The sequence below is a fragment of the Balaenoptera ricei genome, chromosome 16 (genome assembly GCF_028023285.1).
Source record: "Balaenoptera ricei isolate mBalRic1 chromosome 16, mBalRic1.hap2, whole genome shotgun sequence".
Lineage (NCBI taxonomy): Eukaryota > Metazoa > Chordata > Mammalia > Artiodactyla > Balaenopteridae > Balaenoptera > Balaenoptera ricei.
This window is the reverse complement of record NC_082654.1, coordinates 17,579,872-17,598,139: the sequence shown is the minus strand read 5'-3', so window position 1 is coordinate 17,598,139 and position 18,268 is coordinate 17,579,872. Positions and strand designations below refer to the sequence as shown.

Sequence of the window (18,268 nt, the reverse complement as noted above, 5' to 3'; positions counted from 1 at the left end):
GCTCTGGACCAAGATTGAGAGTTCAAATTCCAGATCTGGTCCTTCACAGCACTCTGGCCCCTTCGAGCCTCGGTTTCCTCATGTATGAAATGAGGGTTATATTACCGACTTCAATAAGGAAATCACTTAGAATATTAGATACTCAGGTCATTATTTAACACGGATGTTTAGTGCCTGGTTGATGCTGCAGACCTTCTGACGCATGACAGGGTGAACAGTACACACATGCACTCATGGACTTTAGACTGATGAGGAAGAGAGTTATCAGTCAATGAATTTTAATAAAACATGACGAGTAATTTGATAGAGGAAGTACAAGGAGCTGAAGAACTTATAATGGGCAGTTCAACATAGGTTAGGCATTTAGGAGATGAGTACAAGAGGAAGTGTTGGACTGATAAGGAGTAGAGAGTGAAATAGAGGAAAACAAGGAGAATCATGGAGTGTGGGGCATTATGACCATGTCTCCAACGTCCATTCTGCCCTTCAGCCTTGTGCTTTGGATGGGATCCCCCTCATTCTAGCTCCTGGGGTAATTTCAGCCCCTTGTCACAGTAATTGGGTTAGATAGCCCAGACTTAAGCCAAATAGCACATGGCATTCCCCTGGCCACAGTAATTGGTTAAAAATAGTCCAATTAGAGCAAAGGTAAATTATTTCTCCTTCTTAGAGATAACCTAAACAGCTTTATTTATTGTTGGAAGCCATCTTACAACCATCAGGGAAACCAGACTGAGGACAAAGCTAATCCATCAGAGAGGGCAAAGCTAAGAGGATTGCAGAGCCAGAGCCCTGATCAAACTGTACCTGAAGCCCACTTACCACTGGTGTTTTGAATGACATATGATTCCCCAAAACGTCTCCTTTGTAATTTATGTCAGCTTGAGCTGAGCTTTCTGTTATTTTCAATGGAATTATTCTAACCAATACCCAAGAAAAGAGTAGTTTGAAAAGTAGGGAACAAACATGACAGTGTCTGATGATACCAATATGTCAAGCAAGACAAAGACAAAAAGTGTCCATTAGATTTAACAACATGGAGATCATTTTGACCTAGGCGAGGTCAGTCTCATTTGTGGGGGGCAGGCAGGGTGGCAGGGAGAACCCTGTGCAGACTTCTTTTGGGCATTTGAGTGGACAGAGGACCCCCTGAAGCCATGAACCTTTGACTGAACTTTGAAGGACATAGGCAATCCTAGTGTCTATCACCACAGAGAGATCAAATTTCTAAGATTTTAGACATTCTGTCCTATTGCCCCCATTATCCATCAAAACATTCCCCACCCCCAATTTTTTAACTATTTGAGTTCTATGCTGTCCTGTAGCTTTAACTATAGAAAGAACAGGATTTAGAGTAAACTGTGTAAGAAGCTTCCATCACAGCTGACCAGTTGGATTAATGTTTGGCCTTCTCCCCCTAAGGTACTTAACTGTGTCATAACTTTTTTCTGGTGGGAGTCACACATCTCTTGGAAAATTAGATGAAAAACTATGAAGCCACTCCATAGGAGAGAAAATGCCCCCAACCCTGCATACATGTCTAGGGCTTTGTGATTCCTATGAAACTGGCTTTGCAGATTACTTGGGACACTGCCCAAACACTCCATCATTTACAAGCTCTAGTCAATCAATATTTCCTTAACTGGGGTCGTGTTCCAATGAGTAGAGGATTTCAACCCATCAAACTAGTTTCCTCTTCCTGCCAATAGCTCCTGAAACCCCAGGAGCTTTCTTTTCTAGCCTTCAGGAACTGATCAGGGAAGGGCTTACAGCTTTCTCACCCTATCAAAACTCATTCACACCAGCCTTGCTTTCTCCCTGGTTCCCTTCCCAACCTCTCCTTCCCCAAGCACTAATCTCCAGCCATGACCTTTGTGAAAGGTTTGGATTTAGAAGGTGGATATAGTTATCATTCTCATTCACTCATGCCTTTATTCCGAGGATCCTACCTGCATGATGAGCCCTAGTTCTCAGCCCTCTGCCCACGCAGTGCCTGGAAACCACACTCAGGGATCAGGTGATAGTGAAGACATCTGGGTCCTAGACGTGACCCACCACTAACACATTCCCTACCCATGGCCTCAATTTTTCTCATCGTGGTGACCTGTCAGCATAAAAGAATTCACTTGTCCCAAAGTGCTGGTTTCAGCCTGGCTCAGGGATTTACTGGTGAGGGCTGAAGGGATGTCTAATTTGAGGGCAGCTCTTGCTGTCTGGCCTGGAGCAAACTCTTCTGCCCTAATGGTGTGCACTTCCCACCTGAGCCAAAGAAAGGGGTCTAAAATGTTTTGTGTTGACCTCTGTTAGCACCTATAATCATGCCCTGGTTGTTTGCATGCCTGTCAGTCCTCCTGGCTCGATCCTTGAGGGTGCAGCCGTGAATAATTCACCCTCGTGCCTGCAGAGTTCCCACAGATGATAGCATTAATAAGAGCGAATGTAGACTGAGCTCTCCCTGCTCTGAGAATGGAGTTAAGCGCTGTGTTTATCTCCTTCACAAAACTACATAGAACCATCTATTACTAACCCCACTTATATATTTTTTTAATTTTCATTTTGAAATAAATTCAGACTTACAGAAAATTTGCAAAATTAGTACAAAGAATCCCCATATATCCTTCACCCAATTCCCCCAATGTTAACATCTTGCATAACCACAATAAAATAGCCAAAATCAGGAAATTAACACTGATACAATACCCTTAACAAATCCACAGACCTTATTCAAATTTCGCCAATTATACCATTACTGGACTTTTTCTGGTACTGAATCCAGGATTTCATGTTGCATTTGATTGTCATATCTCTGGTTTCCTTTCTTCTGAGACACAGCCTCATTTTTTCTTTGTCTTTTATGGCCTTAACACTTTTTCAAGAGTATTGGCCAGTTCATTATTTGTAGACTATCCCTCCATTTGGATTGATCTGCTTTTTCCTCAAGATTAGAACTAGGGGACTTCCCTGGTGGTGCAGTGATTAAGAATCAGCCTGCGCATGCAGGGGACACGGGTTCGAGCCCTGGTCCGGGAAGATCCCACATGCCACATAGCAACTAAGCCCTTGCGCCACAACTACTGAAGCCCACGTGCCTACAGCCCGTGCTCTGCAACAAGAGAAGCCACCGCAATGAGAAGCCCGCGCACTGCCACAAAGAGTAGCCCGCGCTCGCTGCAACTAGAGAAAGCCTGTGCGCAGTAACAAAGACCCAACGCAGCCAAAAATAGATAAATAAAATAAATAAATTTATTTTAAAAAATTAGAATTAGATGAGGCATTTGGGGCAAGAATACCACGAAAGCAATGCTATGCCCTTTTCAGTGCATCATAACAGGCAGTACATGATGTCAACATATCTCATTACGGGGAACGTCAGCTTTGGTCATTTGATGAGGCGGTGTTTGCCAGGTTTCTCTACACTAAAGCTACTGTTTTCCCCTTGTAATTAATAAATATCCTGTAGGGAAATACTTTGAGACTATATAAATATCCTGTTTCTCATCTTACTTTGGCCCACTAATTTTAGCGTCTCTTGATGATCCTTGCTTAAAAACAATCACTACTGTGATGTTTGCCAAATACTGATTCTCTATTTCCATATTTCCTTCTATACTGAGAATTGGAATTCTACCATAAAAGATTTTTCCTTTTCTCCTTTTCATTTACTTATTTAATTATTCATTTACACAGATGTGGACTCATAGAATACTAACCTCATTTTTCAGGTGAGAAAACTGAGACTGAGAGCTATTAGATAAGGGACAGAACCACAAAAGTAGGGTGAATGAGAAGCAGGATTTAGTCTTGGGCTACCCGAGTCCTTAACTGATACATTCTTCCTCCTGACAAGGTGAGTCTCGTAACATAGCATAGTCACCTCTTTGCTTTGGTTACCAAGAAGCTCAAATTTAAAACCATTTTTAGTAATATTGCTGGTAGTTACAGCTTGCAGACTTTGCCTCTGACATCTCCTTGTTACTGTATCCTCTTTCTCTCTCGCTCCCATGTCTTTATCTATGTTTTATTTTGATCACTTTTTTGGGTGGTGATTGGTTTGGTTTGGTTTTGTAAATCACCTTACATCCCTCTTTGGGAGAAAATCAGTAATAAATAAACACATCTCTGAGACTAGAACATAGTAGGTTTTTTAGTATTGTTTGAAGTAAATCAATTTGATGGCTGAAAGATTGTTTCCTGATAACAGTATCCACGGAGTGTCCTTGAGATTTGTCCAAGTGGACAAATTCACAAAACATGCAAAATACACACTTTCTCTCAATAAGTGAGGGTGTCCAGACAGGATGATCAGAGGACATAACTGTGACAGTCAGATTCAAGTGCCGAATGCCCAAAGTTAGTATATGAAGGAGCCATTTTTAATGACGCCCCATGCAGCTTTAAGATGGAACTCCAAATGGCTAATTCTAGGCCATTGCTTGAAGATTATAGAGGCTGAGGGGGCAAGCGGTGAGCTGTCTGGGACTGCAAGTATTCAAGCCGAGGCTTCCAGAAGACAAAATGTAAGGGTGATCACAGGACAGGCCACTGTTGCTTGGAAGATGCAGATGGTAGACCTCTATGCTTTGCCTCCCAGGATCCGTTTCCTCTCCTTGTGGAAAGCGTATCTGAAGTTCCTTTGGAAATGCATCTCTCCTCCACTTTCAGCTGTGTGGTTAAAGTAAGCTGAATTCACCCCCAGCTCAAGGGTTTAAGCCAGTGAGCCATAATGACTGGTTCAGGTGTGAGAGGTAACAAACTCAGAGCCGGACACATGACAGCCAGTTCCTGGGGCCTTCTAAGAGAGAGAAGACCGTCTCCTCCATGCAACTCTATGGAAGAGATGCTCTCTCTTCCTCCAGTGGTGGAGTGAGAGGGTGTGAGGTCAGGAAACACAGCAGCCATCTTGCGATCTTGCAGTGGCGTTTGCTTGAGAAGAGGACTAAACCAGAGAACTGGAGCTGAGAAATGGAAATACAGTCTGAGCTGTGTCTCTAGCTCTATCAGAAGGCAGATTATTTCCTGAGCCAGGGAACTGCCACTTTTTGAATTCAACAGTTTGGATAAAGTTTTCTATCATTTGCAAGTGAAAGAATCATAAATGGTAAAACCAGATGGACTAAACATCTGACTTAGTGCCAGAATCATTGGGGGAGTTTATTAAACACACAGACGCCCAGAGATTCTGAGTGTTTAATAAACACCCCCAGTGATTCTTCCATGCACCCAAGCCTGAGAATCACAGATCGCTGCTCATACACACTGGGGCTGGCCATTAGGACATCCTCAGTATGTCCCTCCTGCTTCCTCCCCTCCCATTTCTCCTCTGCCAGGTGAGGGACCCCCAGGGAGGATCCCTGGCCCCAGCACCCGAGCTTCAGTGTTTTCTATTTATATATGAAATTGCTTGTGTTCTCCTAGTTAGTGGCAGATCTGCCTGTTTGATGTTAATGAGTTTGTGAACCCAACAAAAACATAAAAGATGAGGCTCTTCCAAAGAGAGAAAATAGAAAATAAAGTGCCATCCAAAATAGGATGGGCTTGAATCTCACCAGCCCCTTTTTCTGTCTTCCTAACAGGGCCCCTTTCATCCAACTGAAGAAATCAAGATAAAATGCCATCCTGGTGAATATCCTGCAAAACCAAACCAATCTGATTTGTCTGGATAAAAACAATGAAAAATCTGGCTGATCAAAGTGGACACAGCTCCCCCTTAAACTCCTCCCACCCATTAGGTAGACAAGAAACACACATTTCTCACACATCAGTGATACTCCCATACTCATTTTCAAATGGTCCCTTGCATCCCGGTGCAAAAATTTGAGCTGTCTCTTAATAACCCACTTTAGGACATGGATGTTCTGATCTGATATTATTAAATGGAAAGTGGCCGCTTTCTAATCAAGAGAGAGGCAGGGGCATTTGTAACAGCTAGAATCAAAGGCCTGGTTTCTTCTGTTCCTAATTATCAATAGTGTTTTATAATCTTATTAATATTGATACACAGTATACTGAAGATCTGTTAAGGCGTAATGTATGTGGAAGATAATTAACAAGATCCGAGTCAAATCTATCGCCTATTTGACAGCCAACGGTGTGTGGCTTATAAATTATACATATTCTAGGTATTGCTCAAAATGTTTAAAGTTTCAGTCTAACCCTTCCGATCCAGCGCTAGGGGAAGGCGTGAACCTAAAGGTACCGTCCCCAGCCTATTGGCGCCTCCTCGGCACACATAGAACTCACTCTTACTTGAAAATCAAAGGGTTCCGTTAACCACTGAGATCCACACACGGCATAAAAACACACCTTCTCCTTGTAAGGTGCAGGAAAACAAAAGGTGAAATCTTGTAAGAAAAGAGATGATTAATGAAAGGAAGGTAATTCGCCTTTTGATTTCTGAAAAAGGGTACCAGTTGGATGTTTCAAATGGCAAAGTTGATCTTTCCTGCGAGCGCTACTCTGGAACAGGGTGAGACATTTGGTTGCAGTAAATACAATGAATAGTCGCAACTAATGTGTATGTTTGGGTAGGTTTAGTAGCTTAAAATCTCTTTGTCAAGGAGAGTGTGTGTGTGTGTCTGCGCATGTGTGTAATGTACTCACATGTGTTGTGAGGGCAGTGGACATATTTTTTCTCTCACACAGCATACCTTTAGGGACAACCCTTCCCCCAAACTATAATGATCACATTCAGTCCACGAGATTCAGATGGGGCTGACCCTACCATAGCCCCAGGGGCAGGCACATGACCCAAATTGGCCAATCGGAACGCTTCTTGTGGTTTATTTTTTGGAGCCATTGGAAAAGACAGCACAATTTCCCACTGGAGTTTTAAGCAGGAAAGGCACAAGCCTCTTACTGCTGGTGGTCACTCTGCCATGAAGTAGAAAGAGCCTATCTGAGAAGCAATCCAGAGGACAGTACAATTAAGCCAGGAAGACAACTGGGTCCTGCTGACATCACTTGAACCCCTGGATCCAGCTGCACCTGAAGTTCACACTTGAGCTCCCAATTACCTAAGTCCATCATGAATTCTCTTTTTTGCTTAAGGCAACATGGATTGGGTTTCTATAACTTAACTAAAGAAATTCTAGCTAACAGGAGAGATTAAGGCAAGATGTTGGCCTCTCTTTTTTCCCTCTCCACAGTGCAGATGAGAAAGCCAGGCAAGACATTCAGGTTCAGGAGCCAGAAATAAGGATGAACTACCAAAAAATAGGGTGCAGCAGATTTATCAAGACAATGGGGCTGCGATGAGGAAACTTTGATCTGGTGCTGAACCCCACAGAATCTCCTAGTGTCCATCGCATTTAACCCGGCAGACTGTAGCCATTTACTGCGAATCTTGCAGACCCCATCAGAAAGAAGTCAGGGTCCCAGAAAGCCGCCCCAAAATCAGCATCCTGACCTGGGCTGGGGAAAGTCACAACTCCAAAGGGACAGCTCCATGAGCATAGACACTCCTTGAGACTTGTAATAGGTCATTGTGGGGGCATTGAGTGATGTTGAGGTACCCCATGCATTGTGGTGTTGGGTTCATAGAGGATGACCATGATGATACAGTGAAGCCTCATCTTATTTGCTGACCAGGTTCTAAGACTAGTGTTAAGGTCAAAGTCACTGAAGGAATAGAGTGGGACTGCTGCTAGCCTCTATCAGGCCTTGACACAAGTTAGAAAAAGACACCCACTTTGGATAGACAAATTAGAAAAAGGTGTCTCCTCTGAACAGAAGAATCTGCAGCAGAGCAGAAGGCTTGGAACAAGAAGCTCAAGCAGGATTTTAGCCCTCAGTTGCCCCATTCTCTAACACCTTGTGCAGTGCACAAACTGAACAACAGTATACGGCATTCCCAAACAGAGACTCTTCTGTCAGCTTCCCCTGTTGACTCTGATCCGTTGGCTGCCCTTCCTGCCCTCTGTCAAACACCCCAGGGCATGTGTGCCCATGGGCCTCTGAATGTTCAGGGTCAGTAGGCTCCCCTCTGGTGTGCCCATGCACTCCTGCTTCCCTGGCTGAGTTTAATGCTTACTGTGAGTCCACCAGGTTTGTACCCAAATCTGTTTATGCCATTACGTTGCAATCATTCAACTTAATTAAAAAGTATGGTAACCGGGGCTTCCCTGGTGGCGCAGTGGTTAAGAATCTGCCTGCTAATGCAGGGGACACGGGTTCGAGCCCTGGTCTGGGACGATCCCACATGCCGCGGAGCGACTAAGCCCGTGAGCCACAACCACTGAGCCTGCGCGTCTGGAGCCTGTGCTCCGCAACAAGAGAGGCCGCGATAGTGAGAGGCCCGCGCACCGCGATGAAGAGAGGCCCCCACTCGCCGCAACTAGAGAAAGCCCTCGCACAGAAACGAAGACCCAACACAGCCAAAAATAAAAATATAAATAAATAAATTAATTTTTTTAAAAAAAGTATGGTAACCAGTGAAATACAAGTAAAGAAAACATTGTGGTTTCTATGAAAACTAATGAATGTTTTGGAAAGATAAAGGTAAATTGCTAAAAAAAAAAAGTTCTTAAAATTAGGAAATCTTTAGAGGGCGATGGAAATGCATTGCTTTATACAGCTGTACAGAACTGTATGCAACTGTGGGACTTCCCTGTTGGTCCAGTGGTTAAGACTTCACCTTCCAATGCAGGGGGTGCGGCTTCGATCCCTGGTCGGGGAGCTAAGATCCCACATGCCGCGAGGCCAAAAAACCAAAACATAAAACAGAAGCAATACTGTAACAAATTCAATAAAGACTTTAAAAATGGTCCACATCAAAAAAAAAATCTTAAAAAAAAAAAGAACCGTATGCAACTGTTAAAACCCATTGAATTATATACTGTAATAGATGCAGTTTATTATATGCAAATTATCCCTCCATAAAATTGATCAGAAAAATAATAAGTGCAAGTGAAACAAAAAAAAGATCCGGAGACATAAAACATAAAAATCCTCGGAGTCTTGCATTCTGATTGTTCTGCAAGTGACTTTCAGATCTCACTTCACTTTAAGAAAACCACAACTGGAAATTGTCAAAGATGTGCAGTTGGCTTAGCCATGAAAGAGAAGCTGGGACTGCAAAGCACAGACCCAAACCCCAAGAAGAGCCTGCTTCTACAGCAAAAGGATGGCAAAGAAAATGCACATTTCTCAAGTTTAATTTTTAAAAAGTGTCTAGTGTATAAAGATTCCCCATTTTAGCTGACATTTTTGGTGATTAACTGTCAACATCTCCCCAGATCCCATCACCCAGCAAGGCTTCCACAGAGGTCTTCATCACCCTGAGAATCCCTGAAATCATCCTGAAAGGGTGCAATAGTGCCGTATTTCAGTAAATCCAGTGCAATCTATTTTCCCTCCTTTCTTCCAGAGGGAACAGGCTGCCATGTCTTGAGGCTGCCAAGTTGAGCTTGCACATAAGGGCTGTGTTGCACAAAATCCTGGTTCCCACCCTCCCTGTGGTGAGATGCTCACCGTATGGGCAGCCTCTGACCAAGGGAACATAGGCTCACCCAGGGAAACAAGATCAACTACACCATGTAAGTTGCTCTGTGTGTGTGTGTGTTGCTGAGTCCTTATAATTTAAATATTTATATAATTGGAACCCACCACATACCCACTTATGTACAGCAGCTTGTTTCTTGTTATTTCCACCAACTCCTGCACAGTGTGGTGGAATGATGGGCCCTCCCACTTAGAATCACTGAGCATTAACAATGGGAGTGTTGGTCAATGAGATTATCGTTCCCAATTCTTCCCTCTCTCCTTCTCTCCCTTCTATAGAATTATAATCTCCCTCCCACAGCTTCATGGGGGCACACTACTTCTCTGCCCCTGAACACTGGGCTGAGCCATTGATTTGGCCAATGCAGACATGACATGAGTAGCATATAAATGTGCTTGTGCGTTTGGCTTGCCATCTTTTGTTTCTGCCATATGCCATGAAAAGAACATGCCCTAGGAAGTCACTGGTCCAAGGAGGATACAGGACACACAGGGCAAACCTAGACCTAACTCACTACCTGGAGCCAAACCCTATCAACCTACAGCCTAAAGCAGATCTGCCTTGGCCAACTCATATAACCATGAGCTAGAATTACATGTGTTTGTTGTTGTAAGCCTCTGAGACTTAAGAGCCGTTTGTTACACAGCACTGCTGAGTAAAAACCCTACTGATACAGCTTCTGGTTTTACAGGTGAAATAAGTTACTAACACTGTGATATCGGGCTAGACAGTTTTTGGCCTCAGATCTTTCATCTGTAAAATGTAAATACAATGCCTGTCTTACCCAGTTCTCAAGGATGTAATAAGGCTAAATAATAGCTGTGAAAAAGTTTGTCCAATGCTGCTGTGAACCCTAAACTGGTGATGCTTCCCATCGCCCACAGAATTAAGCAGCATTGCACATCACCGTGCTAGTCCCTGTGTCCATTCTTACCTGCCAGGACTGCTTCACTTCTCCCGATACCCACACACCATGTTGCCACCACTTGACTTGTTTGCTGCTCCCCAAACTGCCTCTGATCTTCCTTCCCTCTGTGCCTTTTCTCACTCTGGCCCCTTCCCTTGGAATGCCTTTTCCTGCCATTGTACCTTTTAGAAACCTTCACTGTAAAACTCAAATATCATGTCCTCCAAATGGTTCAACCAATCCCTTTAGCTAAAATTGTCATATTTCCCTCTGGACACAACATATTTTACTTGTATTTCAGGTATTGGGCCCAAGTCCATCACCCACACTGAGTGAAAATAAACTTTCTGAGCATAGGATACTTTTTTGTGTATTTTCATCTCCCATGGACTCCAGTCTATGAAGTACTGTATATATGCTTGATGTTTATTGATAATAAAAGGAGGTACCTTACCCAGCTCCAGGAAGCAAAGTTACCCTCGCAGACTGGTGATGTATTTCTGCCATGTTCTAGCATACTCCACAGTCAATAAAGAATGGTTGTGACACAGCCATAAATAACGACCCAAATAGCTACCATGCATGGAGCACTTATTTCCGGGGCAGGATCTGCACCAAGCACTCTGCACATGTTGTCTTATTAAAATCTCCCAACAGCCCTCCCTAACATTTGTCTCGTTTAACTATGAGATGTGGTAGAGATTGCATGTGCTCTCCCTTTCCTCCTGGGTGCCCAGCTAGACCACATTTCCCAGATTCCCGGGCAATTAGTTGTAACCAAATGACTGGGTTCTGCCCAGTGGAATAAGAGAGAAGGTAGTATGTGCGCTTCCACGGCAGGCCATGAAAACCTCCCCTGCAATACTCCCTCTTCTCTTCTGACAGTAGGTAGAGAGGATCCAGCCAATGACCTTGAAGCCTAGAGGATGGTGGAGCTACAAAATGGAAAGAGCTTGAGTGTATAAATCCTGCTCCAGGTAGAAGGCTACCTGATGAATACAGTTGTCCCTGGGTTTGGTTCCAGGACTCCCACAGATACCAAAATCTCTTATATAAAATGGTGTAGGGCTTCCCTGGTGGCGCAGTGGTTAAGAATCCGCCTGCCAATGCAGGGGACACGGGTTCAAGCCCTGGCCCGGGAAGATCCCACATGCCGTGGAGCAACTAAGCCCGTGCGCCACAACTACTGAAGCCCGCATGCCTAGAGCCCGTGCACCACAACGAAGAGTAGCCCCCGCTTGCCGCAACTAGAGAAAAGCCCGCGCAGCAACAAAGACCCAACTCAGCCAAAAATAAATAAATAAATTTTTTTTAAAATGGTGTAGTATTGATATTTATATAACCTACGCGTATCCTCTTTAAATCATCTCTAGATTACCTATTACATCCAATACAATGTAAATGCTATGTAAATAGTTGCTGGTGCACAGCAAATTCAAGTTTTGCTTTTGGGTACTGTCTGGAATTTTTGAGGGGGGAATATTTTTGATCCACAGTTGGTTGAATCCGTAAATGTGGAACCCAGGGATACAGAGGGCCAATGATACTCCTGTATTGGGTTGTAATGTGATTATGAAATACATTACTATTCTGTTAAGCCATTGAGACTTTAGAGTTCCTACGTGCAGCTGTTACCTGAAAAAACTGAGGTTCAGATTAAGTGATTTTAGGCAGGTTGCATAAAAGTTGGAGCTAGGATTTTAAGTCAAACCTGGCTATCTCCAAGTCCTATGATTCTAACTCCTATGCTATACGGCCTCTCGGCTAAGTAATAAAAATACAAACAAATGAAAACAAACCTCCTGCTGGTGCAAAATCAGGGTTTTCCAAACCGTGTGGCCCCCTCCCCTCTGGGAGGCTGCTCCAGCAGAGTTCCCCTGGGGTGGTTTGGTGAAATTAGGAGTTGTTGCCTACGGTGAGGAAAGGGGAAGCAAAGGGCAATGACGAGTATGCCAGGCACTTTGCATAAGTGTTATCTCATTTACTCTTCACAATAACCCCCTGGGGAGGTATTGTTACCCACGGGCTCAGAGAAGCTAAGCAGCTTGCTCAAGGTTCCACAGCTAATGGGCAGCAACCCTGGGTTCCAAACCCAAGGCCACCTGATTCCAAGTCTAGTACTTGTCTTTCCATCACCTCCCTAAGGGGATACCATTTCATGGTCTCTTTCATCCATGCCTCCATTCATTCATTCATCCATCCATCCAGTCAGTATTTGTTGGCTGCCTCCTATGGACCAGGCTCTCTGCTGGTCTCTAGGGAGGAGGGCCACGTCTAGGTGATCCAAGAAGGGCATCTAAAGGCTCTGAGTTTAAAGAAGCACTTACTCTCAGGTACTCATCCTGTCTTCCCAAGATTCTGATATTTTAATTTAGATTTCCTCCTTAAACTTGGTGCCTTAGAGACCTGGTCTCCTTCACCCTAGTCCCAGCCCTGACAGACTAGTGAGCAAAACCAGACATGAACTCTGTCCTCAGAGAGCTTACAGCCTAGAGAAGACAGACAAGCTACCAACATCCCAGTTACTATTGCAAATCACCCCAACCATAGTCATACCGTAAAACCACGCCATTTTATTATGCTCATGGTCTGTGGTCAAGGATTCAGACAGGCACAGAGGGGATGCTTTGTCTCTGTTCCACAATGTTTTCTTCCACAATGTTTGAAGATTCAGCTGGAAGATTTGCAATTTAGGAGTGGCTAGAACAGGTAGAGCCTGGAAGCATCCGGAGCTTGGTCACTCACAACTCTGGCATCTCGCTATGATGAGTTGAAGGTTAGGACAAGCTGCGACTGTGTGAACGAGAGCACAGCATGTGGCCTCCCTGTGAGGCCTGGGCTTCTGGCCAAAGCAGTCACTGCTCTGCCCAGACCCACGAGGAAGGACAGAGCTCCATCTCTCAATGGACGAAGTATCAATGTACTGGTGGCCATTTTTATTTTAAACCATCACAATGACAAAAATGAATGACTAATTCTTCTATAGAGGAAAGGAGTATTATTCTATGAAAATGTGTAACAGGATTCCTGTGGGGGCATTGAATTGGTAACAGTAAACATACCTCACTCATTCATTCATTCATTCATTCAACCAACACCTTGAGTGCCTACAAGGCACCAGGCCCTTGGCTGGCCACAGGGAGGAAGAGTCTCCCTGGGAAAGGAATGCAAGTGAGCCCCTGCTTTGTGTGGCTTGTTAACCAGCCCTACAGGTGGTGCTGACCCATCCCACAGAATTGGTTCAAATGCACGTGTCCTGAGGCATCCTGAGCCCCTCACGTGTGCTTGCCCTGGGGAAAAAGTTGAGAATGACACAGAAGGTGTTGCCCTTGACCTTGGAGAACTTGTCATTTGTGCTGTTACCAGGAGCAGCACCATTATTATTATTATCAGGAACGTACTGCTAGGGATGTCCTTAACACTCCCTGGCATTTGTAAAGGGATTATGGGTTCCAAAGCTCTTTCACGCTCTTTACCTCACCTCAAACCTACAAGACAGGAGAGCAAGGACCCCCGATGCTCCCATTTCACAGATGAGAAAACTGAGCTCAGCAAGGTTAAACCTAGGGCGTGCCCCATATCAGACAGCTAACAATGGCAGCTCTGCATGGCATGTGCTTGAAGGGTCCCTTTTCTTCCAAATCCATGTCTTTTCCCTGCCATCCCTCCATCCTTACTTGCCTTCAGGGCCAACCAGGTAGAAATAAATGAACAAAGTTATTGCGCACCTGGTGTCCTGTAAAGCTCTCCGCCTGTCTTAGCATGTATTAGCTTTCCAACACTCTAGGACAGAGCTAGATCTAGTCTCGTCTCCACCTTGCAGATCGGGGAAACCAAGCTCAGGAAGGTAAAGTGACTTTCTCAAGGTCACTCCTCGAGTAAGGAAGCTGTGGAGAGGAAACTCAAGCCCCCATCAGTCTGCCTTGAAGCCAACTTGGACACCTCAGAGCTGGGAACGGCTGCACCTCCTCAACCCTCAGCTCCTGTGGTACACGGAGCCTTTGTCCCCAAAGTGCTGAACTGAGTTGGATGCTCAGTGACTCAGACTAAGGTGCTCTGCCCTTGCCTGTGACACGGTGAATATTCACTGTCATTGCCAGCTTGGGGGAAGGCGCCTCGCTGATGTTATCAATTATGCATGGCGGTGGGCTAAGCCCGGCACCCCGGGAATTGAGGAGAGAAGAGGCGATGGGAGAGGCAGCAGCAGGACGGGGGCCACTCGCCTCTTGCTTAACTCTTTCCCTGCTGTCTCAGCCCTGGTGACAAGAGTTTGGGCCTGGAGTTCTGTTCTGTGTGTCTGTCAGGGTTTGTGTTGGGCAAGCAACAGCTGGATTTCCACTCCACGGTGTCTCAACACGTTGGCCTGGCCAGCTAGCCTCGGCGGCATTTCCATTCATTTCAGGCCTCATTAGTGTCCGCAGCTCGGATTTACACAGATGTAAATCAGGTCATTAGCACCTCATGGTTTGGCAAGGAGGTGTGGCCAAAAGGGAATTTAGGGGCGGAATTTAAGGGGGTTGGGGGTAGGGAGCAAACTTCGAGCCCAACTTTAATGTTTAACCTCTCTGACAATGGGATTGCAAGCCTTCCCCACCAATATCCCAGGCAGTTTCTTGGGTGAAAGAGACAATAAATACAAGTAGATAACAGATGGGGCTGGGTGGGAGGAAACGGATTGCTAAATTATACATCAGATGCAGGGATAGCCAGCTTGGACCAATAGGAGGCAACTTCTCCAGAGAAAGGCTTTCAGGAGCCCTCCGTTCCCTCCCTGACCACAGTACACCCTTCCTTTGTCTGGAGAGAGAAGCCCTGGAATCCTCTTAACACAGTGTTAAATCGTAGTGAGTGGGGGGGAAATTGAAGGCAAGATAATTCCAGGAGGGGGGAAGGAAGAGAGAGAGAGAGGGATCCAAGATCCAATTCTGGTAAATTATTAACAACAAAAAAATGTCTCTTTCTCAAAAAAAAAAAAAAAAAATGCCCAACAGAACTTTCAAGTTCTCTAATTTGGAAAGTCAAAAGTTTAACTGGGCGCCAGGGTGCTGATGCCAAGCCCGGGTTCTGGCCGAGTCATGCTGGCCATGCATGAGCTATCACCCCAGCCATCTCCTTCCTGGGAAGATAGTGGTTGGTGACAGCCGGTGGAGTTGCAGGCAGGACGGCGGGACTCCAGCACCTCTCATCTTGGGTGCTGATCCTACACAGGACTTCACAGAACCATCAAGTGTGTTCTCAGGCTGGGCTCCAGTCAAGACATGGGAAGAATCTGTTTTAGAGTCAAAACTGGGTTTTCATTCTGGCTTGGTCATTCCCTGCTGTGTAACCTTGTGCAAGTCACTGAACCTCTCTGAGCCAGTTTATGTAGCTATAGAATGGAGTCAACAAACTGCTTTTGCAGAGTAAATGCCAGGACTGGACACAGGTTATGTCAGGGGTGGGCAAACTACCACCTGTGGGCCAAATCTAGCTGCCATCTTTTTTTTTTAAATAAAGTTTTATTGGAAAACAACCATGTGCCTTTAATTACTTATTGTCGATGGCTGCTTTTGTGCTACCACAGCAGAACTGAGAAGTTACAGCAGAGACTCTATGGCCCCCAAAGCCTAAAATATTTACTCTCTAGTCTTTTGCAGAAAATGTTGCCAAACTCTGGGATAGGTAAAGGACACACCTGGTGCTTCATAGAAGTTCAACATGTGGCAGAGGTGGTGGTGAATTTCATTAATGCCAGCGCAGGTCATTCAGGGCTTTGTCCTTCATTTTCGGAAGTGCGGAGCTTATTTCCCACTCAAAGCCCCTACCGTCCACTCACGCTCCGTGCGCTGGTAACGACACTGGGGACGGGGCCTTTCCTGATGCCCCTGAGAGCACAGCAGGTGCTAATGACAGCACCTCTCAGCCCTGTGAGGACCAGGAGGACCTTTGGAGGCCACCAAGTCACTTGACAGATGGCCACCCTGGAGCCCAGGAAGAAGAAATCCCAGAAGCAGGTGAGAAGTAGGTGAGAGCAGAGGAGGCCTGGAAGGCAGACCTGTGGACTCAGGATCTCCATCCTGAACGCTCCTTGGAGCTGGTGTCTGCCTGGGGATGAGGGACAGCGAGGGAAGAAGGAATGAGCCCCTCTTACAGACAATCACTGGAGCCCAGCAGGCAGGGCTGCCGGGCTGTGGCAGGACAGTGCAGAGCCCTCCCCCTAAAAGGAGCAGGACAAGTTCAGGGCCAGCGCCGTCCACTTCACTCCTGCCTTCTGGATCCCAGCCCCCAACGTGGGAGCTCAGCAAATCTTCATGCAGTCAACCAAAGCGAAGGGTTGAATTTGGCCGACTGAGAGAGCCGCTCTTGGGGAACGTTGCTTGGTTGGTAAGACTTCCTTTCCTTTGCACAATTTGCCCTTCTCACCACGGGCAACTCAGAGAATTCTCCCGGCGCCTCTGCCGGTCAACGTTGTCTCTGTTTTACACTCAAGGAAGCTGAGGCTCGTGCAGCTGAGAAAATCTCTGCCCTCCAGAAGCAGGCAGCGGGACTGGGCGGAAACCCTCAAAGGGCCGTCGGCCGCCTTTCTTCCTCGCAGCTCTCTGTACATGACGTCTGTGCACTGGCCCGGGTTGCATGAATCACTCTCCCTGAGCAGCAACAGGAACTTGAAAAGTAGCCTCTCCGGCCCTGCCCACAAATACCTCCAGCCGGCTCCCCAGGCCTGTTTGGCCTCCCGCTGGCCTTTCCCTACAGGCCCTGCCTGGAAGAACTGCAAAGCACAGCTGATAGCCCAAGGAGAGCCTCCCGCCAGAAGCACTGCAAGTGGTGTTTACACACCAGCTTGGAGTTTGCAAGGTGCGTAGGCCTGCCCAGTTACACCAGCCGCGAGGGCCGAGTCCGTGGACCCTACACACTGGCCTTGGAGCCATGCGTCCAGCACCTACCGTGTTTTAAGCGTTCTGTTAAGGACTTACACGCCTGAGTACAGCAGTTCTCAAAGTCCCCGGACCCTTTCAGGGTGTCTGTCTGTGAGGTCAAAACTATTTCACAGTACGTTCGTAAAATACTAAGGCATTATTGGCTTTTTCACTCTCATTCTCTCTAAAGTATACAATAGAATTTTCCAGAAGCTCCATGATGGGTGACAGTGTCATCACTCTGGTGGCCAATGGAATGTGTGTTCTAGAATTTTCTAAAGTGAGGCCATTGGAGTGCTCAATAATTTTTTTTAAATCTTTAAAATTAAAAAAAATTTTTTATTTTTTAATTTTTATTTTATTTTTTAATTGAAGTATAGTTGATTTACAATGTCGTGTAATTTCAGGTATACAGCAAAGTGATTCAGATATATATATACATTTATATATATATATATATATATATATATATATATATATATATATCTCCTTTTTCAGATTCTTTTCCCTTGTAGGTTATTACAAAATAATGAGTATTGTTCCCTGTGCTATACAGTAGGTCCTTGTTGGTTATCTAAATAATTTTTTAGGAGTGTAAAGCGGTCCCGAGATCACAAGTTTTGAGACCTGCTGTACTAGTATCATCTTTGTTTTTATTCCTCACAACAACCCTATGAGGTATGTACTATCATCTCTAGTTTACAGATGAGGAAATAGACTCGACATAAAGCAATTCACCCAAGTTCACATAGTTAGGAAGCAGTCGAGCTGGGATTGCAGTCTGGTTCTGTCTAGGGCCAACGATAAGGTCTTCAGGTCCGTGTAGAAAGGCCTCCATCCAGCTCCCCTAAGAAGATCGCTTTGGAGGTAGTGATCAGGACCTGGGGGCGCCCAAAATGGTTTACTTGACAGGTTCCTTCTCTTCTGAGAATTCAGGAAATGCCAGACTCTTTGGGCCTATTTTGT

General features: G+C 45.3%; 1 protein-coding gene across 1 annotated transcript in view; it reads left to right on the top strand.

Moving 5' to 3' along the window:
* VTI1A (vesicle transport through interaction with t-SNAREs 1A) overlaps window positions 1–6,458 on the top strand; it is a 415,946-nt gene extending 409,488 nt beyond the window's left edge. The window contains exon 9 of the mRNA XM_059899431.1: window positions 5,574–6,458. Within this exon, the coding sequence (XP_059755414.1) occupies window positions 5,574–5,607 (34 nt within the window). The 3' untranslated portion in view covers window positions 5,608–6,458. The remainder of the gene's footprint in view (window positions 1–5,573) is intronic.
* Window positions 6,459–18,268: the final 11,810 nt, after the last annotated feature.